Genomic DNA, 24,183 nt, shown 5'->3' with positions numbered 1-24,183 from the left:
ACCGGCACCTCCAGGACAAGGGCCTGCTTCGTCCCCAGAGACAGACACCAGCGGATTCAGACAGGACAGCGGCCCCCAAGAGAGGCCCCGAGGGGGTTGGAAAGGCAAAGAGGCAAACAGAAAGAACACAACCATAGCCAGGAAACGTTGCTTTTGTTTTGTTTTGTTTTTTGGTAAGAGTTGTCCAAATTCCTTTACAAAGTTGCAGGCTCCGGGTCGGGGGTCGGGGGGGGGGGGGTGGGGGGGGCCGGGGAACGTGACCACTCAGACTGCCCTGCCCCACTGGCCTTCGACCTCTGCAAGGCGACCGTGACGCCCACGCCCACTCCCCACTTCCCCCTTCGCCCTGTGAGGGACAGACACTTGCTTCCATCTGAGGGACAGAGGAACTGAGCGGGAGCCACTTGCCCCGAGCCTCAGAGAAAGCTGGTCACTGAGTCCAATTGGGAGCAGGTGGCTGTCCCCGGAGCCATGGGCCGGGGCCACCGTCAAGATGCGGAAAAACAGAACGGCACAGGCTGTGGGGCGAGGCGAGGCGGATGCTGCGTTTGTCCCAGGCCTGGGCAGTAGACAGGAGCCTGAGCCTAGAGGCCAAGACAGAAGATGGGACCAGCTGTTTATTCAACAAAAGCCTTTTATTCATTCAAAAATCAACCATTGGGTTTATTCCGCAGATATTAAAAAAAGGGGGGAGGGCAAGGCTTCCCATCACGGCGCCCTTATGCTCATTAACTTGCTAGCCCTGGGGGAGACCTAGAAGAGGGGCACCTCGGACACACACTGCCAGCCACGGGAGGCTGGGGCCCAGGGCACCTCCCGCTGTCCCCCCTCCAAGCTCCGGTTGGGCCTAACGGGGTCCCCACATGCCTTTGCAGCTCCCGGCCACCAGGGGGCGCGCCCGCGTTCCCTCGGACCCCGGAGGCGCCGCGGGGAACCGGGTGGCTTTTCGCTGGGTCCGCAGAGGGCCTCTCTCCAGGGAGAGGGTGTCTCTCCCGGGGGAGATCTAGGGCACACCCCCCCCCCCCCCCACTTTCCTCCCCTCAGAGAAGAGACGCTTTCCCGAAAGCCCAGGTGTCGTCTGGGAAGTTGGCTGTCAAAGTGAAAAGCATCTCGGGGAAAGGAGGACACACGCGTTTGCCTTGACATTGAACGTTGCCTGGTTAAATATCAGGAAGTCTGTCCTTCCGGTCAATGCCATCAACAGAGTGGGGAGCGGACACTGTGGGGGAGAGGCCAGGGCCGCTGCTCCTGGGCCAGGGAGCGAGGAGCGAGGAGCGAGGGCCGGCGGAGGGACTGAGAGCCTGGCCTTCGGTGGGTCTGGAATCCCCAGAGAGCAGCATGTGACCCACCTGGGCCTGCGGGGGGGAGAGGGGTGAATCGGTGCCGGGGACAGAGGCCCACAGCTGCTCAGGTTCCATATCTGGAGGCCTGGTGAGAGGAGGGGACACAACTGTCCCTGCCCGGCCACCTCGGGCACAAATGGCCAGTATCCAGCGCCTTGCCCGACAAGAAGGGCGGCCCTTCCCTGCAGCTCTGGGCCGTCCCCGGGACACGGACCCGAGGTGCGCCTGAGCCACAGGTCCACGGTCCCGCCTGCTAAGGCCAAAAGCCCCACCTGTGGCTCCAAACTAAACGGCCGAAGGGCAAGAAGGGAGAAGGAAGGCCTCGCAGACACCTGCTCCACAGACACCCGGGAATCGATGCCCATGCCGGAGCTGGCGGGATCCGTCACTCCTGACCCTGGGTGGTCCTGGGCTACGAGTCCCTCACCGAGATGGTGCCTCTAGCACTGGGCTGTGCGACTGCTCCTTCCCACTGGGCCAGAGATGCACATCGAGGCTCAGGCAGAAGGCAGGGGAGGAATGCCACGCGGGGAACCACCCCCCCACGCAACCCCAAGCCACCAAGTTCATCCCAACCTGCAAAGTCGCCTGTGAGAAGCGCTCCCCGTGCCTGCGTGATCTGGGGGCTTACAGTGGATGCAGAGCACAGCCCGAGGCCCTGCTGAGCAAGAAAGGAGTCTGGGACGAGCTGAGCGGTCCGGCCAGCGGGAAGGGACACGCAAGGCCCGCCCCAGCAGCGCCGCTCTCTGGCGGACGGTCTGTCGGCTGAGGGTTAATTGGCAGACGCTCTGGCCTCCCGGGAAAGTGCAAAGTGAGAACCAAGGACAATTCAAAGTGAGAACCGAGGGCCAGCTTTTTCTCTCCCGGGTAAGGGGCAAGCAAGGAAGAGGACAGGCTGCTGAGTTCGCCAAGAAGCAGGAATTCGAGACTCAGGCCTGGCCCTAAATAGTCTGGGAGGCTGCTTCTCAGTCCGGGAGCCTTCCCTGGAAGAGGACTAGTTCTGGGCCAAAAAAAAAAAAGACAGCCCGAGAGTCCAGGAGGGACCAGGAAGAGCTGAAGAGAGAACAAGGTAGGTCATCTGATCCCGGAACACAACCACCAGTGGCTTCCATGTCCCTGAAGACTTGTGCCAAGAGACAGGAGAGGGCCGCACACCGTGCCCGTGCCTGCTGGGGCGTGGCAAACAGCCGAAGACCGCAGAATCATAAATGCAAGAAACCCAGGCTCACAATGACACGGCGTCGGTGTGGGTACAGGAAACTTCCAGATCGACCAGCCCAAGCCTCCTGGTTCTGCCGCTGGGGTAGCTGGGGCCCAGGGAGGGCAGGGGGCTGCCTGCGATCGCAGAGCAAGGGCCAGCCGCAGGTTCCCGGAGAGGCTCCCTGGCCTCTGACTTCCCTGGTGGCGGTTCCGGGGCCACCCGGGCTCAGTGGCAGGCAGCGTTCCAAGCTTCCCATGAGCACATATGGGCTGCAGCCCCAAGGGACAGCCACTATCGGACTGGACCGTCTGCGGCCCTTCCCTCCTCCCCTCCCTCCCAGCGTTTAAGCTGAGAGAGGAAAGGGAAGGGGGAGGCCACGTGATCTATGGGACAAGGCAGGCGGGCAGGCAGAAAAGCCAAGTGGGAGAGAACCGAAGGACTCTCTTCAAAACCCACCAAGGAGGGAGAAGGAAACTTTCCTCTGCTCACCGGCTTGCCAAGAGCGTCCTCCCCCGCCGCCTTTCCTTACGCACCCCATCCCACCTTCCGGGCTCCCCCAGTCCCCAGGCTGCTGCAAGCGCCAAGCAAGAGTGGAGAAGCCAAAAGACGTCCCCTGTTTGTCCTCAGAAAAGATGCTCTGGACCCAGAAGAGGAACAGAAGGGGGAGTATGGGCAGGAAGCGGAGAAAAGGGGTTCAAGAAGGAGGCATTCGGGCTGGGGGAACAGTGCGTTAGCCATTTAAGAAACCCACCCTTCCCCTCTCCAAACATCAAGCACAGTATCTGAAAAAAAAAAAAAAGAAGAAGAAGAAGAGAAAAAGAAAAAAAAGGTTTTTGGCTTCTTGGCCGCTTCAGGCCACCATTCTCTCCAGCGCAGGTGGGCGGGGGCGTGCGCATATAAACGGTAGGCCCCGCATCCCTGGGAACTTTGGACACACGAGGCAGCAGCAACAGTTAACAACCAATAAATAAAAGGTATCAATTATATATGTATAAAAAAAAAAAAACCTCACTTTCCCCACAAAAAGCACAATACTGTTATCACAAAAAAAAAAAAAAAATCATCATCATCATAATTCATCATCCTTGCCACGCAGGTGGTCTGGCTGCTCGAGGATGGGACGACAAATAACACGAATCGGGCAGGCCTCCCCCAATGCCCCCGAGCACACCGTGGCCGAGGCCGTGACTCCCCGTGGCCTCTCCGGCTGCCGAAGGACAGCCGAGGTGGGAGGCAGTCTTCTCTGAGGTCCACGGCAGCCTTCTCCCCATCTGTCAGTCTGTATCTTCTAGGACAGAAGGTGGTTGTTTTTTTCTTTTTTTTTTCCCCTTTGTCAATGTCTGTTTGAAATTAAAAAAAAAAAAAAAAAAAAAGCACACGCACAGGAGAGCAGGAAGGATCCAGAGGCTGCCCGCGAAGCAGCCGAGGCCTTGGTTTTGCAGGGGGCTGTAGCCTTTTCCGTTTCGTGTCGGTTTCTGGACAAGCAGAGGTTGTTGGCGATTGGAGCCAGTGGCTTCAGGCGGCGGTGGGTGCAGGGCAGGGGGGAGGAGACCGGGCCCCGCGGCTCCGGGGCCGCCCGGCTGGGTGTAGATGCGGAGAGAGGCTGGGGGAACACAGGAGGGTGGCGTCGGGGGCGGAGGTGGCCTCATGGCACGGGAGGAGGTGAGTGGTTCCCAGGCATCTGGAAGACACAAGGAGGTGAGACAGGTGCGGAGCTGGCTGGCTGCCAGGGACCCACGCCCACGGAGCCGGCAGGGGAAGCAACTGGAGGGCCGGGGGGCATTCCGTCAGAAGTCCTAAAATTCAGCGTGCGCACCCTCGGATCCACCTGTTTGGCGCTTCGTATGTCTCCTTAAGAGGCAAAGGAGGCGTTTCCCACAGTATCATCTACGACAGCGACATACAAAGGGAGGGAGCGAGCTAGGGAGCCGGTCGGATAAATGAGGGCGCAGCCCTAGGATCAGATAATTTGCAGCCACGAAGGCCGAGGCGCGGCGTGGCCGACAGGCACAGAAGATGTCCAACAGGCTTCGTCACCGGGGACACACAAATACACCCCACGGTGAGACACCACCCCACACCCGCCGGGATGGCTATCCTCAACACGCGGGGAAGTCCCAAGTGTTGGCCAGGGCGTGGAGAAGTTAGGACCCTCACCCTTGCTGGTGGCAGTGCAAAAGATGTCACCCAAAAGGCTCCACACAGTTACCGTGGGACCCAGCAATTTCACTCCCAGGTAAAAAAGGAACGAGGTCCTAATACCCGCTCCGACAAGGAGCCTCGAAGACGTTACGCTAAGTGAAGGGTACCGCACGCCAAAAGCCGCGTATTGCTTTTATGTGACAGACTGCGTTCCGATGACACGTCCCAAGTAGGCAAATCCATAGAGACAGAAGGCAGGCTGAGGCTGCCTGCCGGGGGCTGGGTTGGAGGCGGGATGGGGCGAAAGTGCTTAATGGATATGAAGGTGGGTTTTTGCTTCCTTTCTTTCTTTTGAGAAAGAGAGAGAGAGAGAGCACACAAGCGGGGATGGAACAGAGAGAGGGAGAAAAAGAGGATCCCAAGCAGGCTCCACACTGTCAGCACAGAGCCCGACGCGGGGCTCGAACTCGCGGACTGTGAGATCACGACCCAAGCCGAAGTCAGATGCCTTAACTGACTGAGCCGCCCAGGCGCGCCCAGCGTCTGACTCTCGATCTCAGCTCAGGTCTTGATCTCAGGGTCAAGTCTGAAGCCCCGCGAGGGTATGGAGCCTCCTTTAAATAAATAAAATCAAATGGTTAATTTGGGGGTGCCTGGCTGGCTCAGTCAGTAGAACGTGTGACTCCTGATCTCAGGGTTGTAAGTTCAAGCCCCAGGTTACTTAAAAAAAAAAAAAAAAAAATCTTAAAAAACATTTTTTTAATGCAATGGTTAATCTTATGTCATGCGACGTGCGCCTCAGTATGTTTTTGAAAAAAGCAGCACGGAGGACCGGGCTGTCTGCTACCGTCTGCACGATCCACAGATCCTTCCCATAACCCTGCTCCACTTAAATCCCAAGTCCCTGCTGCCCCGAACGCATGGGGTAGGCGTCTGATCCAAAAGGGGTCATTTCCCAGATCTGTGTGACATGACCAGAAAGCATCGGCTGGGCTGGGCTAGTCAGCTACGCGGTGGTGACCCGAAGGAGCAGGCAGGCCCCACGGGAGCAGAGTTGGGGTGGCCGCCGGGGTGCAGGTGAAGGGAAGGGTCCTCCCTGTGCCGACCCCGGGGCGCTTGGCTGAGTTTCCAATCCCGTGCCCTGCCTTCTGTGGCAAATCTGTGACCCCCTGTGATCCCCAGCACTGGACCTGCTGCTTCAAACCGCAAACACGATGGAACCCATCAAATGCGTTTAAATCCGTAAATCCGTGATTGGTCCCCTCTGAACAATGTTGGAAACCCACCTCTTTTTGAAAAGCTGGAAGCCAGGAAGAATCGAGTCTCTATCCGGCCTTTCCTTTAGAAATGAGGCTGCAGTAACCACACGGTCGATGAGGGGGAAGTTTCCCAGTAGAGTAAACAACCGAACTAACCACAAAGAAGGACGGACAGCTCTGGGACACCACCTACTGAATGAATGAATGAATGCATGCATGCGTGAATGAACGAACGAATGAAGGGCTCGTCACCAGTGGCTGCTGACGTCACCAGACCTCACGTGATGCCTGGCGGACACACAAAGCCCCCCTCGGGAGGTGCTCTCGTCAAAAGTGGGTCAAAGTGAGTGCCGGGCAAGCCTGCCCATCTAAGTGCCCATTTCCAGGAAGAACAGGCAACTGAAGAACGTGTTAAAACCACCCCCGGGGGCACAATCAGCAAACCGCGAGGTAGGAGACTCCACGGAACGTATTTCTCATATTTCTCGACAAATAGCAAAGCAAAAGAAAGGGGAGGGGGAGACATTAAAATGAACGTGAGAGACCTATCAGCCAATTACAATAGGTGGAATTCATTCTGATTCTGTTTCCAAGAAACAAAACATTGCGAGGCCACAGGAAATGGGAAGACTAGCTTAGCTGCAGACTGGGGGGTATCAGGGAATTAGTACTGGGTTTTTTTTTTCGCTATTATGGACTCTCTATAAAGAAATGTTATCTTGGGGCGCCTGGGGGGCTCAGTCGGTTGAGCATCCGGCTTCGGCTCAGGTCATGATCTCGCGGTTCGTGGGTTCGAGCCCCGCGTCGGGCTCTGTGCTGATGTCTCGGAGCCTGGAGCCTGCTTTGGATTCTGTGTCTCCCTCTCTCTCTGTCCCTTCCCTGCTTGCACTCTGTCTCTCTCACTCTCATAAATAAAAAAAAACAACAACAGAAGTTTTTAAAAAATCCACCTCATGGGGCACCTGGGTGGCTCAGTCAGTTAAGTGTCTGACTCTTGATTTCAGCTCTACTCATGATCTCATAGATTCACGGGTTCGAGTCCCGCATTGGGATCTGTGCTGACAACGTGGAGCCTGCTTGGGATTCTCTCTCTCCGCCCCTCCCCTGCTCACAAGCGCGCACGCTCTCTCTCTCTCAAAATAAATAAATAAACAACAACAACAACAAAATCCACCTTGAGATTTCCAACAACCTACGTGTCCCAAGCACAGGCCTAGGTCAAGTATGGCCCAGCCACACAACAGAATACTACGCAGCTATTAGAAATGATGGCCTCGAACATTTTTACCGATGCAGGAAATATACAGGATCTCAGTTCCTCAGTGGTTCAGTGAATTATATAACAGGAGCTTATCTAACAATTATGATACATCAGGAATCTGTGAATAAATATGAAATGATGGAACACAAGTTGGATATAATTACCATCCAGTAGGTTTGGGGACAAGCCTAAGAAAAGGAGGAAGGCAATTTTCAGGGCGAGCTTATAGGAAGGTTGTGTGAAAAGTCTGTCATGAAAATAAAGGAGCATGTTTTCGGCCGCCATGTTGCCGGTGAGGGTAAGATGGGTGTCTCCATAAATGGTGTGAAGGAAAGCCAGTGTAGACACAGCACGAAGTGGACTTTGTGCCAAGTTGGGTAAAATATGTTAAAAATCTCTTTTCTTTGGGGGCGCCTGGGTGGCTCAGTCGGCTGAGCGTCTGACTTTGGCTCAGGTCATGATCTTACGGTTCATGACTTCAAGCCTCGCGTCGGGCTCTGTGCTGACCGCTCAGAGCCTGGAGCCTGCTTCATATTCTGGGTCTCCCTCTCTCCCTCTCTCTCTGCCCCTCCCCTAGTCATGCTCTGTTTCTCTCTCTCTCTCTCTCCGACTCTCAAGAATAAATAAACATTAAAAAAAATTCTTTTTTTAATTTCTTTTCTTGGGGCACCTGGGTGGCTCAGTCGGTTAAGCGTCTGACTTCAGGCTCAGGTCGTGATCTCATGAGTTCGCATCCCGTGTCGGGCTCTCTGCTGTTAGCACAGAACCCACTTCAGGTCCCCTCTCCCTGTCTCTCTGCCCCTCCCTTGCTCTCTCGCTCTCTCTCTCTCTCTCTCTCAAAAATAAACATAAAAAAAAACTATTAAGAAAATCTCTTTTCCTACTGTTAAGTTGCCAAAAGAAAACAAAAACATTCCCTATAAGTTGTTCATTAAAAACAAAAAACAAAAAAACCAACCGCCAACATATGGTTACGAGCTCATTGCTGCTGGGGAAATACAGACCCATATGTGTTCACAGAAAACCGTGAGACGGAAACAATTAGGGTGATTCCAAAATAATCACCTGCTGTAAAGAGACTAATGACGCCATGTGACTTTTTCTGGGGGACAGAAACATCAAGAACCTCTGTGCATACTGCTTCTTCCACGGCCTGCAGGAGACCAAGCAACACTGTCACGTGACAGCTGCCACGGAGGCCACTGGTGACAGATACCACACAAAAGGAGCCTCTGGGAGGGGCACCTGGGTGGCTCAGTCGGTTAAGCGGCCGACTTCGGCTCAGGTCACGATCTCGCGGTCCGTGAGTTCGAGCCCCGCGTCGGGCTCTGTGCTGATGGCTCAGAGCCCGGAGCCTGCTTTGAATTCTGTGTCTCCCTCTCTCTCTGACCCTCCCCCGTTCACGTTGTCTCTCCCTGTCTCAAAAATAAATAAACGTTAAAAAAAATTTAAAAAAGAAAAAAAAAGGAGCCTCTGGGAGATGTGACAGAGGATCATACGCACCGTGGGATCCAGAGACACACACTGGGCTCTTCTGAGATTAGAGAAGGGACTGTGATGATCCCTTTCGAAACCGGTTTGATTACCTATCCCCATGCTGACCCAGTTACCGAGGATTCAGTTTTTGTGAGCGTTCAATTCTTTTTGAATCGCCCCGGACACAAAAACGCGCCCAGCGGTTCTATCTGGGGAATACATGAAGGCTTGTAAAAATAAACTTTTTGTAGGCAGGCGTTCTTCTTCAACATTTTTTTTTTTTTTTTTTAAGATCTTATTTTTAGGTATACCCAGCGCGAGGCTCAGACTCACGACCCTGAGATCAAGAGTCACGTGTTCCACCGGACTGAGCCAGCCAGGAGCCCCTCAACCTGTTCTGTGACGTCTCTTCAGTGGAAAAGGATTTCTTGTGTAAAACGGTCACCACCCTCATCATCAGAAAAGCTTCGGAACGGCACAAGCCTCCGGAAGAAAGTATCAGCAAACCAAATCTGACGATACATCAAAAGGATTAGCACACCTCCGGAAGTGGAGTTTTATTCTGAGAATGCAAGGGTGACCTAGCATTCAAAAACCACGGGGCGCCTGGGTGGCTCAGTCGGTTGAGCGGCCGACTTCGGCTCAGGTCATGGTCTCGAGGTCCGTGAGTTCGAGCCCCGCGTCGGGCTCTGTGCTGACCGCTCAGACAGAGCCCGGAGCCTGCTTTGGATTCTGTCTCATGGACCCCTCCCCTGCTCACGCTCTGTTCTCTCTGTCTCTTAGAAATGAATAAACGTTTAAAAAAAAAGTAAAAAATAATAAAATAAAATAAAAAATAACTCCTGGCGAGCTAGAAAGGGAAACTTTCTTTTTTTTTTTTTTTTTTAAATTTTTTTTTTTTTTTCAACGTTTTTTATTTATTTTTGGGACAGAGAGAGACAGAGCATGAACGGGGGAGGGTCAGAGAGAGAGGGAGACACAGAATCAGAAGCAGGCTCCAGGCTCTGAGCCATCAGCCCAGAGCCCGACGCGGGGCTCGAACTCACGGACCGCGAGATCGCGACCTGGCTGAAGTCGGACGCTTAACCGACTGCGCCACCCAGGCGCCCCTAGAAAGGGAAACTTTCTAAATCTGATAAAAACTTCCAGCAGAAGACCTATACCAGACATCCTAATAATAATTACCGGATTAATTCTAAATCAACTAATCTAATAGTCAATTCTTGAAACTTTTCCCCCAAGACCAAGAGTGAGACAGGAATGCTCATCTTGTCTACTCCTAGGGGGCACTGTGCTGCAGGCCCAGCCAGTGCAAGGAAGCAGGGCAAAGAAACAGATGACGGAAAGAAAGCAGGGAAAGAAAGAAAGCATAGAAAAATCCCAAAGAATCAAAGGCAGACTCTTAGATTTGATAAATGACGTTAGCAGGATCATAGATATATGGTTAATCTACAAAACCCCTGTGAATTTCAGGGCGCCTGGGTGGCTCAGTCGGTTGAGCGTTTGACTCTTGATTTTGGCTCAGGTCATGGGATCGAGCCCCGCGTCGGGCTCTGCACTCAGCATGGAGCCTGCCTGGGATTCTCTCTACGACGCATAACAGAGGAGAGGCAGAGAGAAGAGGAAGGAGAGAATGAGGAAGAAAAAGGGAGACAGTTCTCTTCCAGAACGGAGGTGTCCTGCCCCACCCCCCACCCCAGGCCCCAGGTGCCCCTCCACTCACCCCGGCTCTGGGCCGTGGACTATACCAGCCCGTCATAGAGGGACAGCGCCTGCACAATGGAGGGGTCTGCCTTGGATCCCTCTTGGAACTCCTGTAGGGTCAGCTTCCCGTCGGCGTTCTGCAAGCAGAGAGAGAAAGACAGACAGCTAAAGGTGGAGGGACGACCAGCCTCTTAGGAGAGGGGCCTCTGGGCCGGACCCCGAACATCCCCTCCCCAAGCCCGGCCCGGGACTGGCCGAGAGACAGCTTCGAAACAAAGTCAGGTCAGGAGGGAGGCGGTGTCTGTCGCTCACCAGGTACGAGGGCTCGGGCATCAGACAGACCTGGGCGCTTGCCGGCAGGGTGACCTTGGGCACGTGTCCCACCTCCCCGGGCCCCGGTTTCCTCACCCGGGCACGAGAGATAACTACATGGCTTCCTCAGGGCACCGGGGTGACGGCTCTGGGAGCCTAAGATGTGCAAAGTGCTCAGCAGCCTGCGAGCGCCCCTAACTCCACACCTGCTATCACGGCCATTAAATCCCATAAATGGCAGTTAATTCCAAAGGGCTGAGAGCCGAATGCATTTCTCTGGAGTCACTCTCGGAAGGGCATTTAAACGACTCCCAGAGGGGCGCCTGGGCGGCTGTCAGTTGAGCATCTGAACTCAGCTCAGGTCACGGTCTCGGAGATCTGTGAGTCTGAGACCCACACGGGGGTCTGTGTTGACAATGCAGAGCGCGCTTTGGATCCTCTCTGTCTCCCTCTCTCTCTGCCCCTCCCCCCGCTCACGCGCTTGCTCTCTCTCTCTCTCTCTCTCTCCCTTTCTCTGTCTAAAATAAACATTAAAAAAATAAAGGGGCACCTGAGTGGCTCAGTCGGTTGAGCGACCGACTTCAGCTCAGGTCATGATCTCACGGCCCATGAGTTCAAGCCCCGCGTCGGGCTCTGTGCTGACAGCTCGGAGCCTGAGGCTGCTTTGGATTCTGGGTCTCCCTCTCTCTTTGCCCCTCCCCCACTCACACTCTCTCTCTGTCTCCAAGGTAAATAAAAAAAATAATAAGTAAAATAAAATAAAATAATATTTTGATGCCTATATTCCAAAATCATCCCCTTCCTTTTCAACCCCATGGATTTGATTGGATACACTGAAAATCATTATTCTCAGATGCCCACAGACATCTCCAATATGTCAGAGGGGCCCATGGCAAGAAGTAAAAAAGGTTAAGAATCTTAGTTGAGGCTGGGGCGCCTGGGCGACTCAAGTCCGTTAAGTGCCCGACTTTGGCTCAGGCCACGATCGCACAGTCTGAGTTCAAGCCCCGAATTGGGCTCTCCGCACTCAGAGCAGAGCCCATTTCGGATCCTGTGTCTCCCTTTCTCTCTGCCCCTCTCCTGTTTGTGCTCTCTCTCTCTCTTTTGCTTTCTCTGCCAAAAATAAATAAACTTAAAAAGCAAAAACAAAAAAAAAGCTGCCCCTCTCTTAATTGAGAGAGGAAAAAGTGTCAGGCAAACTTATTTAACACTCTGGGCATTTGATGGGGACAGCAGGCAACCAGTGGATATCTCGGCAGGCCAAGCCACTGCCCTGAACATCCGTGCATTTATAAGGGTCCCCACTGCCGCCCACGCCTTACCTGGCCGAGGACCGGTCTCCCCCCGCCCCGGGCTCACCTTGTCCATCATGGCGAAGATCCGGTCCACCCTCTTCTCGGGGGTGTTCTCCTCCTCGGGGAGTTCCACCGTGTTCCCCTGCCAGGGAGAGACAAGACGGGCGGTGGGTTCCCGGCCAGAAATCTGCCTCCCAGATCTGGGCTGCTTCTGGACGCCGACTGCTCCCCCTCCCCACACCTCCACCCTCTCTGCAGTCTGGCTCTAGAACACTCGCCCCCCTCCGGCCCCACCGCGCGGCGGTGGCCCCTGCCCGCCGCCCCTCCCCCGGCCAACTCTCACCCGGGGCAGGAGCGCAGCTGTGCGGCCAGGCCCTGTCCCTACATGTGACGCCCCTCCTGCCGCTCCCACCCCGTCGGGCCCAGGCCTCACCACCATCTGGTAAATGGCGTCCACAATGTCTAGCATCTCGTTCCTGGTGATGTAGCCGTCGTTATCCAGATCATAGAGCTTGAAGGCCCCTGGGAGCAAGCGGCCGGGGCGGGGTCACCCGGGAGCAGGGCAGGCTGGGCCACGCCCCTTCCTCCCGCCCCTCAGCCCACAGGGGAGACCAAGGGCCCCGACACTCATCGGCCACGAGGATTCACATCAGGACAAACGGATGGACAGACAGGCACACGCGCATTGACATACACACCATTTCGACTAGGGTTTAAAACCAAAAAAGAAACCAGGGGCGCCTGGGTGGCTCAGCCGGTCGAGCGTCTGACTTCCGCTCAGGCCGCAATCAAATGGTTCCGTGGGTGAGTTCGAGCCCCACATCAGGCTCTCTGCTGTCAGCGCTGAGCCCTCTTTGGCTCCTCTGTCTCCCGTTCTCTGCCCCTCCCCTGCTTGTTCTCTATCTTTCTCTCTCAAATAAATAAATAAACTAAAAAAAAAAAGAAAAAAGAAGGAAAGAAAGAAACCAAAAGTAGAAAGGAAGGGGGCTCTGGGTCTGCCAGAGTGGAGGCTGAGGCCGGGGCTGAGTGGGGTAGGGACCAGGAGGACCCCCTAATGACGCGCCCTCCTCTCCACCCACGGCCCATCCACAATCATGCAGCTTCCTGCTATGGTTGACTCAGAAAATCAAAGAATACCCCCAGGATGGGGGCGGGGTGTAGCTTTTACATGAATAAAATCCTCCTTTATTCCTAAAAAAAAAAAAAAAAAAAAAGAGAGAGAGAAAGAAACTGCAGGCATTTCTTGTTACCAACGCAACGCAGTGTCAAGGTCCAGGAGAGCAGGGAGTTCTGGCTCAGCTGTTCCCATCCTCTCTCCAGACTCCCTTTTGCACCCCGTGTTCCAGCTTGGAACTCTCTCCCCCCTGGGGCCTCGGACATGCTCTTCCCCTGCCTGCAACCCTCTCCCCTCCTCCCACCCCGGCCAGCTCTCCCCTGGCCCCAGCTCAGCCCCTGATCTTTTTAAAAAAAAAAAAAATTTAATGTTTATTTATTTTTGAGAGAGAGAGAGAGAGACAGAGCATGAGCGGGGGAGGGGCAGAGAGAGAGGGAGACACAGAATCCCAAGCGGCCTCCAGGCTCCGAGCTGTCAGCACAGAGCCCCACGTGGGGCTCGAACTCACAGACCACGAGATCGTGACCCGAGCCGAAGTCGGATGCTTAACCGACTGAGCCACCCAGGCGTCCCTCAGCCCCTGACTCTTAACAGTTCCTCTCCTGTCGGCTCACCTACTCCTTCCTGCCTTGGCTGCAGTTTTATGGGATTTTTAAAAAAAAAGTCCCCATGCCAGACTGACACTCATGAGAGCAGGTGCCTGCCTATCAGATTCCCCCGTGGAGTCCCCGCCTCCTGGCCGGCACATGTGGCTGTGTTGGCCTGGTATCTCTTGGGTGAATGAATGAATGAAGTGAATGAGTGAGACCAGTCGTCAAAACAGTGAATTCCCAAGTGGTGCGGCCAGCGCTGGAATCGGGCCTTTTAACTCGACGCTAAGCTGCCCGTGGCCCGTGTCTGCACCTGTTGCCTGCCCCGTCTGTCCACCGTGCCTCGCTATGCCACGTTTCTCCTACACGGCCACCTCCAGGAAAGTTCCTTTGACCTGGAAAGGCAGGACATCTGTGCCGCTCCCTCAGCCCTGGACAGACGGCCTGGCCCGCTTCTTTGGCTTCCCTCCAGCCTGGGACCAGCCAGTGTGCGCCTGACGGAACCCGGGGACAGGACTTACACCGCAGCTTCTCGTCCAGGGTGCCCCTCGAGGTCACCGACAGTGCCTGGATGAACTCGGAGAATTCAATCCGCCCGTCCTGACAGGAGAGAGGGGTGGGGCGGCCACAGTCAGCACCGGGTCACCCGTCAGGCTTGACCTCGGGCGCCTGATGGGCAGTGGCAGGTACCAAATACCCCACGGCTAAGGGACACCCAAGCGGGGAGGGTGGGGGAGAAGGGACAAGCGATGCGGGGAGGGGGGGGACGATTACAGATGGGTCAGGCCAGGTAGGAAGGACAGAAGAAGGACTGAGGCTCAAGGCAGAGCCCAACTCCACATGTGATGGGAGAAAGAGCCAGAAGTCATCACTAACACACATACACACACCACACACACCCTCTCTGGGCAAGAGTCTGGAAACCCCTTCTCCTCGCTTCAAACTACAGGCTCAGAGGCTTCTGAGGAGCACAGGGCCCTCAACTGTTTAATCCTGTTTGTTTGGCCAATAGGGAAACTGAGGCCCGGAGAGGGCAGAGCTCTTCCCGGGGCCAAGCAGTGTGACTGTCAGCCTGAGGGCACCTGGAGGAGAAAGCCAGGGCACGACAGAACGGAAACCATCCGAGGGCCCGAAGTCCAGAGTGTGAAATCGAGCTCCGGTAAGTGCCCCGTGAACAGGAAGGAGCCTGGAAAAATGCAGGCGTGGGCCAGGGTGCTGAGGACGGCGGGCGCCCCACAGCGGATACGCCACAGGTCAGCACGGCCATCGCCGGGAGGGGACACACGCTCCCGACACAGAGAAGCCTTGGAAACATGACGCTCCGCGAAAGGAGCCAGGCACAAAAGATCCCACGCTGTATGATGCTCAGAGCCTCAGTTTCCCCATCTGCAAAACGGGGGGTATTCAAAGGACGTGCCCCAGAGGTGCTTGGTTGTAAAACCTCACTCAAAACGATCCACGGGAAGAGCTGAGCCCGTGGTAAATATTCAGTAAGTGTCAGTTGCGGCTCTAAATCCTGCTACGGTCCCTGCAGGGATCTGCATTTTGTGCTCGCGTGAGCAAGGGCAAGGCGTGCGTGCGTGTGCGTCTGTGTGTACGCGCGCGCGTGCGCGGTACGGGCGTGCGTACCCGTCTCCGCGCGGCGCAGGAGGAAGTGCGTGCGCCCGGGACACGCGCGCGCATTGGTGTGCATGTGCGTGCGTCAGTGCGTTTGTGTGTGTGTGTGTGTGTGCGCGCGCGTGTGCACACGTATGTGTGTTCCTCCTCCAGAAGGGAACATCGGCAGCGGAGTGTGGGTGTGGAGACGCTGCGGGGGGCCTGCGGGAGCCGAGCGGGGGGGGGGGGGGGGGGGGGGAGGGGAAGGGGGAAGAGGGGGAGGGGAAGCTGAGCCCTTCCCCCCGCCCCCCCCCCCCCCCCCCCCGCAGGCCCCGTCAATCCCCGGCTCACCTTGTTTTCGTCAAAGACGTTGAAAACAAACGTAGCAAACTTGGTGGGATCTCCGAATGGGAAGAATTGCTTGTAGATCTTCTGGAAGCCTGCGGCATCCAGCTGCCCGCTGGGGCAGTCCTTGATGAAGCCTTTGTACCTGGAGGCGGCAGACCAGGCGAGAGAGGGTCAAAGAGGCGACAGCATCACCCACCCACCTGCCAGCGTCCCCGGAAGGCTGTGAATCCTGTTCAGGGAGACAGTGCCGGGTGGGGGGGGGGCACAGGCCTGGACACTGTGCAGCACCGGCTCATCCCCCCTCTGCCTCTGGCTAGCTGTGTGACCTGGGACGGGTGACGGCACCTCTCTGAGCCTCGTCCGTACCAGGGGGATAAGAGTCGCCGTGAGAATTAACCTGCACACCGTGCACCTGCCACCCCCTACCCCCGCAGCCCTGCACTCCACACAACGGGGCTGAAACAAAACTCACCCGAACGAGCTCCCCTAAAGTCACGCTCTTACACCGGGGCACCCCTGCCTCCCCCACCGTCTCCGCTGAGCCCCTGCTGGCACCACAGAGCGGGGGCAGGCTGGCGGTGCCGGTGGTGGGCAGAGCCACCATATGGGGCCAGCAGCCGGCTCCTCCCACATGCTTGCACCCCGCCCCCCACTACGCACACCCCCTCTCCCCCACGTCTGTTCGCGGGGATCGGTGCTAAGAGACACAGGAGCGGGGCAGCAAGCTCAGAGGGCGCCCTGGTTTGTCCCCCCCTGTATTCCCAGCGCCCGGCCCAGGATTCTGCAGCTAAGCAGCCAGCTGACCGCCGCACGGCTCTGGAGCCCAAACCCCGGCTTTGCCATTTGCTGGCTGTGCAACCTTGGCCAAGTGTCTTTACCCCCCTGAGCCTGTCTCCTCGTCCCTAAAAAGGGACGGCTGCCACGTCTGTCTTGTTGGCCTCAGATGAGAGGATGATGTAGCATCCTTAACATAGGGCTGGGCACAAAAAAAAGCCATCAGTAGCATGATCTTTTGCATTATGAACTCAGACGGGCTGTCGTAAACCAGTTGGCGAGTCGGCGCCTGGGCGTAGCTTAGCAACCCAGCTGGAGGAGGATTCCTTGGAGGAGGAAGATTCCTAGCAGGAAGGGAAGCCAGCAGGGCATCAGCTATTCTCTGTTCCCAGCCCTTACCTCGCTGGGCCACTCTCTGCAAACCCACTCTCCCGGAACGCCCACGGCGGCCAGCGAGCGAGCCTGCGAGGAAGCCCATTTGAGGGATGAGGAAGCTAAGGCCCGGGAGGGGCCGACTTGCACGTCCTCGCAACCCAGACCGGGGCTGAGGCCAGTTGCTCCGAGCCATGGGGTCGCCGAGACTACCACCTGCCCCACTGCTCTGTCCTGAGACCTTGTGAAGGCTCCCTTCTCCCCTCACGTCGAGGGAGAGGACTCCGGGCACCCTGTGCCCGGCCCTGGGAAGTGGCACCGTGGCGGGGGCCCATTCATAGAGGTCACACGTGGAGAGGCCGCTGCCCTCCCACCCACAGGACACAATCTGAGGGGCCTGGGTGGGTGCTACACATACAAGGACCTAAAGGGACCCACAGGACACTCGGGGATCGTCAGCCTGCACGACGGACGCCAGATGTTAACAGGATGGGGGTTGCTGGGTGAGGGGGAGGCGGGAAGATGGAACGGGGGAGGGGGGTCGGGCCGGGGTGGACGCCCACAGCCAGCAGGAGGCCGTGAAGGAGGCCAGGCCTCCGCGCCCCTCCCCATCTCCCACCGGACACCTGCAGGGAGCAGAGGCCCAGGGAGGCCAGGTCCCTGCTCAGGAACGGGACGGCTGCCCCATCTCGCCCTCTGCCCCATGCTGGGCGCTGAGCTCAGCGATGCGGGGTTCACAGATGAAGGCGCGGAGGCAAGAGGTCGGGTGCCCCTCCCACCGCAGGTACCAGGAAGGGACCCGGCCTCCCGCAGGACCCTCCCCTAAAGCCTCCTTCCCAGCTGGGTGCTCTGGGCCCCAACTTCATACCCGGGCAGGACGCACGGCCAGGGAGCAGGGGCGTTTTAGGGACAAGACCTGATCCGTGACTCCAGGCCTCCTGGCCAAGACAGGTCCCTGGGCAGGAGGAGGGGACGGGCCTGGTGCCCGTGTGGGGGCCTTGCGGGGGGCGCGCTCCAGCCACCAGATCACTCGGGGGCGGGATGGGGGGCCCCCCGCAGGCTTCTCACTGCCCCACGATGGATGTGTGGTATTTAAGTGATCCTGAAAGCCTGTTAAAAACAATGGAGAGAAGACAAAAGCCGCTTCTAGAGGGTCCCTGCGGGTGGCTCCTGAGTGGGGGGGGCGGTTTGCTTGGCTGCAGGAACCCCCAGCGCTGAGAGCAGCTGCAGAGAGCCAGCAGTGGGGGGCCTGCAGTGATAGCTGGGGGTAGGCGGGGACGCGGAGAGGCCAGCCTCCATGGGGAGCCTTTCTGGGGTAGGGGGACCGTCTAGGTACCCCTGCAGAGGGCCCCAGGAAGCCCATCCCCAGGAAGCAACCCCGGGCCCAGCCTCCTCTTGCCAACCACCTCCATATTCCACACCCAGCCACACTTTCTAGAACGTGCCATACTATCTCCGGCCTCCAGGCCTTGGTACCCGTAGGCCCCTCTGGCCGCAAAACACATCTTTTTTCTCTTCACTGGGCTCAGCCACTCACCTACCTAGTCCAGCTCTGACGTCGCTTCCGGGAATGCTGGCCAGGCCCCCCCACCCCTGCCTGCCCCAGAGCCTGACAGGTTCCTCTGCTCCCTCACCCCTTGGGAGATCCCCAGCACGTCGCTATATCCCGTTTGCTTCCAGGTCGTATCCCCTGGAGGGACATCCCACTGTAACCTCTCTGGCACTGCAGAGCCCCTTGCGGGGGGTGGGCGCTGGTGTATGATGGGGGCTCAGTAAATGTTTGTCCGAGGAGATGGATGGACGGACGGATGGACGGACGGACAGACGAATGCATGAACACACAAACTGCCAGACAAGGACGGAGTGAGACCCAGGTATCCAGTGCCTTCTTCCTAAGCCCCGAGGACCCTGGCCAGCACTTGAGAGCTTCCTGCGGATGGCAAGAGAACCACTGATGGACTCCCGGCCCTCGGTGGATTGGCAGGGGGCCCAGAGAGGGAGACAGACCGGCTCAGGGTCACACAGCAGCAGGATCAGAGCTCCGGCCAGGCAGAAACCGCCCCGTGCAAACGCATGCTGGAGCCCTGCTTCCCCAAACGCCGCGCAGCGCCGTTCATCGTGGGAAGGTCGGGGGCACCCTGCCTCGCCAGAGCAGAGATGGGGGGATCTGCTGTCCCAGACACCCCGGTCACCCCACCCTGTGAGCCGTCACGGCTCCAAGGTCACTGAGAGACGTGACTCCAGCCCCCACCCAGGGCCCCCGGCCTCAGGTTCCGACAGGCCCGGGCCCCCCACCCCCCCCCCCCGCCTCCCCTTGAGACATGCTGCCACCAGAAAACCCGTTCCAGGAGGCCAGGGCCTTGTATGCCAGTCCCGTGTACCCCTCCCCTGCAGTGCCCCTCGGGTCCCCTGCTGGTATAATAAGTGGCTTAGGCCAGCTCAGGGTTTCTCCACCCCAGCACCACCGACATTTGGGGTTGGGTGATTCTTGCGGGGGGTTGGGTGATTCTGCGCACCGTACGACGTAGGCCTCCGTCTGCTAGGTGTCCGTAGCACCTGCTCCCAAGTGAGGACGACCAAAAGTGTCCCCAGACAAGGCCACGTATCCCCCCGGGAGCAGAACCACTCCAGCAGAGAAATACCGAACTAGATGGCCCGTGGGAAGCCCATGAACTTGAGGGGATCTACGCAAGCGTCTGCCCTTCCGGTGTCTGTGATTCTGCAAAACAACTACCACTGGGGACCTACTGAGAGCCAGGCATTCGGCTATGCGCTTTCCAGGCACAATTTCACGCAATGGTCCCACGGAGCCCAGGAGGCAAGGACTGTTATGCCCACTTTACGGATGGGGAAATGGAGGCTGGGGAAGGTTCCCTCTGGCCCAGGCACAGGGCCTTCACTCAGGACACTTTCTGCTCAGCCCACTCTTCCCCTCCCTCCCCTGCTGACTCCCACTTACCCTTTCATTCTTGGTTTCGGTGTGTGCCTTAGAGAAGCCCTCTCTGGCCACCGCGGACGGAGCCATACTCCCAGCCCCCTGCCCCTGGCCCGGGCCTCGGTGGCGCCTCGTACAGCTGTGCCTGGTGACTGGCTCGTGTAACCCGTGTGGCGGTTACACGGGCATCGAGACAGGGACCACGTCTCCTCACCCGGCCCTGAGTCTGCGGGGCCCAGCACCGTGCCTGGCACACAGTAGGTGCTCAGTAAATGCTGCACGGAGTCGCACAGCCAGCAAATGAGGCAGCCGGCGCTAGAGCCCTCTGCCACATGTCCGGGCTTGCGTCGGATGGGGGGAGGGGGCCGGGATGGGGCATCCTGCCCTTCGAGGCCCGACGCGCTCAGTCGGCCTGCTTTCCTTGGTGCCTTCTGTTTGCTTCCAGGCCCAGGGTGGAAGCCACAGAGGTCCCGGCGTTGCCGCCGGCACACGTCAGACACAAAACCTGTGCTGCTGTCAGTTACCTCCACCAACTGGCAACTGGGGGTGCCCAGCCCAGGCTGGACCTCAGGGCAGGATCTTGGGGCCCAGCCCCAGAATCCCCAGGCACCACCGAGGACGGACGGCCCTGGGGGCCTACCGCGCAAAAACCCACTGTGACGGGCCACCCGCCTCAGACAAGGGCCCCACGCGTGGGGCAGAAAGGAGTTGGGGACGCATCTTTGGCTTGTACTTATCATGACTAAGCTCTGTGCTTATGGTTCCCTTCGGTCGCACAGAGCACGCAGGGATTCTGTAATATAAAGAAGTTAAATTTTTGTGTTGGAGTGTAAACACAACACAAGGTAGGGCTCAGGCTTCCCCACCGGGCCTGGCTGGATCCCACCACCATCGCTGCCCCGGCTGCCCGGAGCGGCCAGCCGTCCCAAGGGGGAGTTGACAGCAGACCAAAGACCCCTGATGCGCCTGCCGCATCCAGCCACTTAGCCCGGGGCACATACAGGGAGGCCCTTAACGGTTAGGCCAGTAAATTTCACATTGTGTGTATCTCACCGCGTGAAAAAAATGTAATTAAAAGCATTACAGAATGTTCTAGATCAGGCATAAAAATATCAAACACAGGTACGGTCGGCTGAAACACATGTGTTGTAGCAACATGTGTCGGCTGTAACACGACAAATCGGAGATACTAAGAGTTGTTTACATCCAGATACATCAGTGAAGCATGAAATCGATCGGCCGTTATCCACCAAAAAATGAGCGACTTTTTACAAGCTATTGCGGAGGGGGCGCCTGGGTGGCTCTGACGGTTAAGCATCTGACTTCGGCTCAGGTCACGATCTCACAGTTCGTGGGTTCGAGCCCCAGTTCGGGCTCCACGCTGACAGTGTGGAGCCTGCTTGGGATTCTCTGTCTCCCTCTCTCCCTGCCCCTCCCTCTCTCTCTCTCTCTCTCTCTCAAAAGGAAATAAACGTTAAACAAATAATAAAAAAAAAATAAAAACCGAACCAAACTACCATCACATCTCCACCGAGGTTTGCCTTTGTCTTTTAAAAACCATCGTTAGTTACCAGGACCTGGTGGATGCTATTTTGTTTCTTTTTACTGACGCACGAAGAGGACATTTCATTAAATCAATTCTCTCTGTACCTGTCACTAGTCTTGAAATCGTGTTCGAGAACAGGGCTCTTAACTCTCTGGGGGCCAGGGACCCCTCTGGGAATCAGACAGAGAGCTATGGGACTGAGCCTGGGAGACAGGTACTGTCCCCGAACGCCGTGCGGGCAGCTTCCGGCCACACGGGTGTCTGACAGGGTTGGCTGTGTTTGGGGGCCAGCTCTTCGACACAGGGCGGGGCCGAAAAGAGAGAGTCGCAGATGCGACAACTGCATTCTTACGCTTCTTTGAAAGGGAAAGGGAAAAAAAGAAACGTGTCATTCCATAGAGCGAGGGAGGCTGCGTGTCACTTAACAAAAACACTTCCCCAGCGCCACCAGCCTGGGCCAACGCCTGTGTCCCCTTGGGGACTCTCCTTCAGTCCCAGCTGCCTCCAGCCCCCCCAGCACTGGCCTGGCACCTAGTAGGTGCTAAACGAACGACTGAGTGAGTGAACGAATGAATGAATGAATGACTGCTCGCCCTGACACGGGGATCCCTTTCCCATTCAGCTTCTTGTTCTCTGAGACCCCCGAGGGACACCCGGAGGCCCCAGGCTGCTGGGACTTTCCGAACTCACTGCTCTCAGTTGCCATGAACTTGGCCCTGTGGGAGGCTGGCCGCAACTCCCTGCATGCCCGTCCCTCCCTGTCCAGGGTACAGCGCTGCCTGCTGTCATGGGAAAGGCAGGGAACAGGTGGGTTAACGACGAAGCGTCACCCCCAGCGGCAATCAGCCCCGAGCCCCAGCTGTCTCCGCGGCGCCCGTGATCTTTGCAAACAACCCCTCCCGTTGGCACCCCCGTCCCAGCGCCCCCTGAGGATGACGTCTCTCCTCCTTGCTCTCCTCCCCCACCAGTCCCCGCTGTCTTCGGCTTTGGGGGGGCTGCCCAGGCAAGAGCCGGCAGGATTGAGCCCCCACGGCCTGAGCCACAGAGGTGGAAAGGGCTGGACCCAGACTCCACATACATACACCCAGCCCTGGGCCACCTGGGCCCAGCGTCTCTGCCCTTCGGAGCTTTAGTTTCTTGGGGAAATTTGGAAAATAGAAAATGCGAGAGAAAAAGCTACCGCAACCCACGATGCTGGCACCCAAGGTACCCACGCACCTACCGCCAGCTTCCAGCCGGCTTCCCTCCCGTCTTGTGCTGTCGGTCAGGGACTGGGGCCGGGCTGGGGGGAGGGGAGGGTGATATGTGCCCTGCTGCCTCTCTGCTCTCCGAGGGGCTGCAATTTCACAATCATCTGGAAGGGCCTGGGACCCGCTGCGGTTTCTTAGCCCCCAGTGCGGTTCCTGATCGTCCACGGGGACAAATCATGCTCAGCATGGGAACGGAGACGGTCAAGAGCAAGGGGCAGGGACCCAGGCTGGCCGTGGACCCTGATGCTGGCCTCACCGCTCAGCCTCCAACCCCCTCCCTCCAGGTACAGATCGCGGCACAGCAGCGCAGGGCTGTGCAGAGTTGACCCCGAGGGCAGCGGGAGCCTGGTGCCGGCTGAGAGCCCAGAGGACGCTGGTCCGGACACCCCATTGCTGTGGCCTGGCCCGCGCTCCTGACAACCTGGGCCCGACCGGCGCCGAGGTCGAGTGCTACTCTCGGCTCTGTTTCCTCTCCTTGGCCGGCCCAGGGCCCATCACACAATCACTTTCGAGCCCTGGGCTTTGGGGCACCCGGCTGGCTCTGCGGGTGAAGCATGCGATTCTAGACCTCGGGGTTGTGAGTTCAAGTCCCATACTGGGCGTAGAGATTACTTAAAGAATAAAATCTTGGGGCGCCTGGGTGGCTCGGTCGGTTAAGCCTCTGATTCTTGGTTTCGACTCAGGTCGTGATCTCAGTTGTGAGATCGAGCCTTACATCAGGCTCTGTGCTGGGCAGAGCCTCTCTGCCCTTCCCCTGCTCATGTTCTCTTTCTCTCTCTGAAAATGAAGAAATAAACTTAAAAAAAAAGCCTGGCCCTGGGTTCTCTCGCTGCCTAGCGGCTGCTGAAAGTCAGCACAAAACAAGGTGATCCTGTACAATGCTGGAGAAACAGGGACTCGGTGGTCAGTGCGGGCCTCTCCGAAGAGATGCCAAGATCTGGGGGCAGAGGGAACAGCAAGGACGGCGGCTCTGAGGTAGGAATGAGTTTGGTGTGGCTGACGGACAGCAAGTGCAGGAAGTGCCCGGTGAGGCCGGGGGAGAAGGTGGGGTGAGAGACCCTGGGGAGCCCCAAGGGCCAGGGAAGGGGCTGGGGCTTTATTTTGAGGGCGGTGGGAGGCCCTAAGGGGCTTTAAGTGAGAGGGTGGGGTGTAGAGAGACAGACAGAGAGATTGGAGGAAGCCGGAGCCGCTGTCCTGGCTGGATCCGTGCAGGCACTTTGCAGGTGGGATAGGAAGTGTCTGCGGTGGCCCTGCGGGTCTCTGCATGCCCCTCCCCCTGCTTCCCCACCCCCACCCAGACGGTCCAGCCCTAAACTGTTTGCTGCCGCGGGTGGACTAGGCCTGGGAACCCCCTGTTTTCCCAGGGAGGGCAGGGCATCGGCACATTCCCCAGATGTTGGGGGCCCTGAGAGCTGTTTGGAACAGGAAGGTGCTGGCTGGGGGCTTGGTGACAAAGGTCCTCTGAAGATGGGCCAGGGCGCTTGGGATCCTACCTGTTTCCTGAGCAAAAGACAGAGGGAACAGTGGGCCACCCAAAGGCCCCAGCGAACCAGTGACGTTCAGGGCAATCGAGGGATAATAACATGCGTTCATTTTGTGTGCCCACAACAAGGACACTGATGGCCCTGGGCACTGCAGGAGAGGATCCAGAGTGCCGGGATCTGT

The 24,183-nt window shown here is 57.5% G+C and overlaps 1 protein-coding gene across 1 annotated transcript in view; it reads right to left on the bottom strand.

Annotated features, from left to right (window-relative positions):
• Positions 1-616: 616 nt before the first annotated feature.
• NCS1 (neuronal calcium sensor 1) overlaps positions 617-24,183 on the bottom strand; it is a 59,873-nt gene continuing 36,306 nt past the window's right edge. The window contains exons 3-8 of the mRNA XM_078436361.2: positions 15,645-15,783; positions 14,219-14,297; positions 12,427-12,515; positions 12,058-12,135; positions 10,406-10,523; positions 617-4,225 (exon numbers count right to left, since the gene is read on the bottom strand). Of these exons, the coding sequence (XP_078292487.1) occupies positions 10,425-10,523; positions 12,058-12,135; positions 12,427-12,515; positions 14,219-14,297; positions 15,645-15,783 (484 nt within the window). The 3' untranslated portion in view covers positions 617-4,225; positions 10,406-10,424. The remainder of the gene's footprint in view (positions 4,226-10,405; positions 10,524-12,057; positions 12,136-12,426; positions 12,516-14,218; positions 14,298-15,644; positions 15,784-24,183) is intronic.

The sequence above is a fragment of the Panthera onca genome, chromosome D4, assembly GCF_046562875.1.
Source record: "Panthera onca isolate mPanOnc1 chromosome D4, mPanOnc1 haplotype 2, whole genome shotgun sequence".
Classification (NCBI taxonomy): domain Eukaryota; kingdom Metazoa; phylum Chordata; class Mammalia; order Carnivora; family Felidae; genus Panthera; species Panthera onca.
This window is presented reverse-complemented; position numbering and strand designations above follow the sequence as displayed.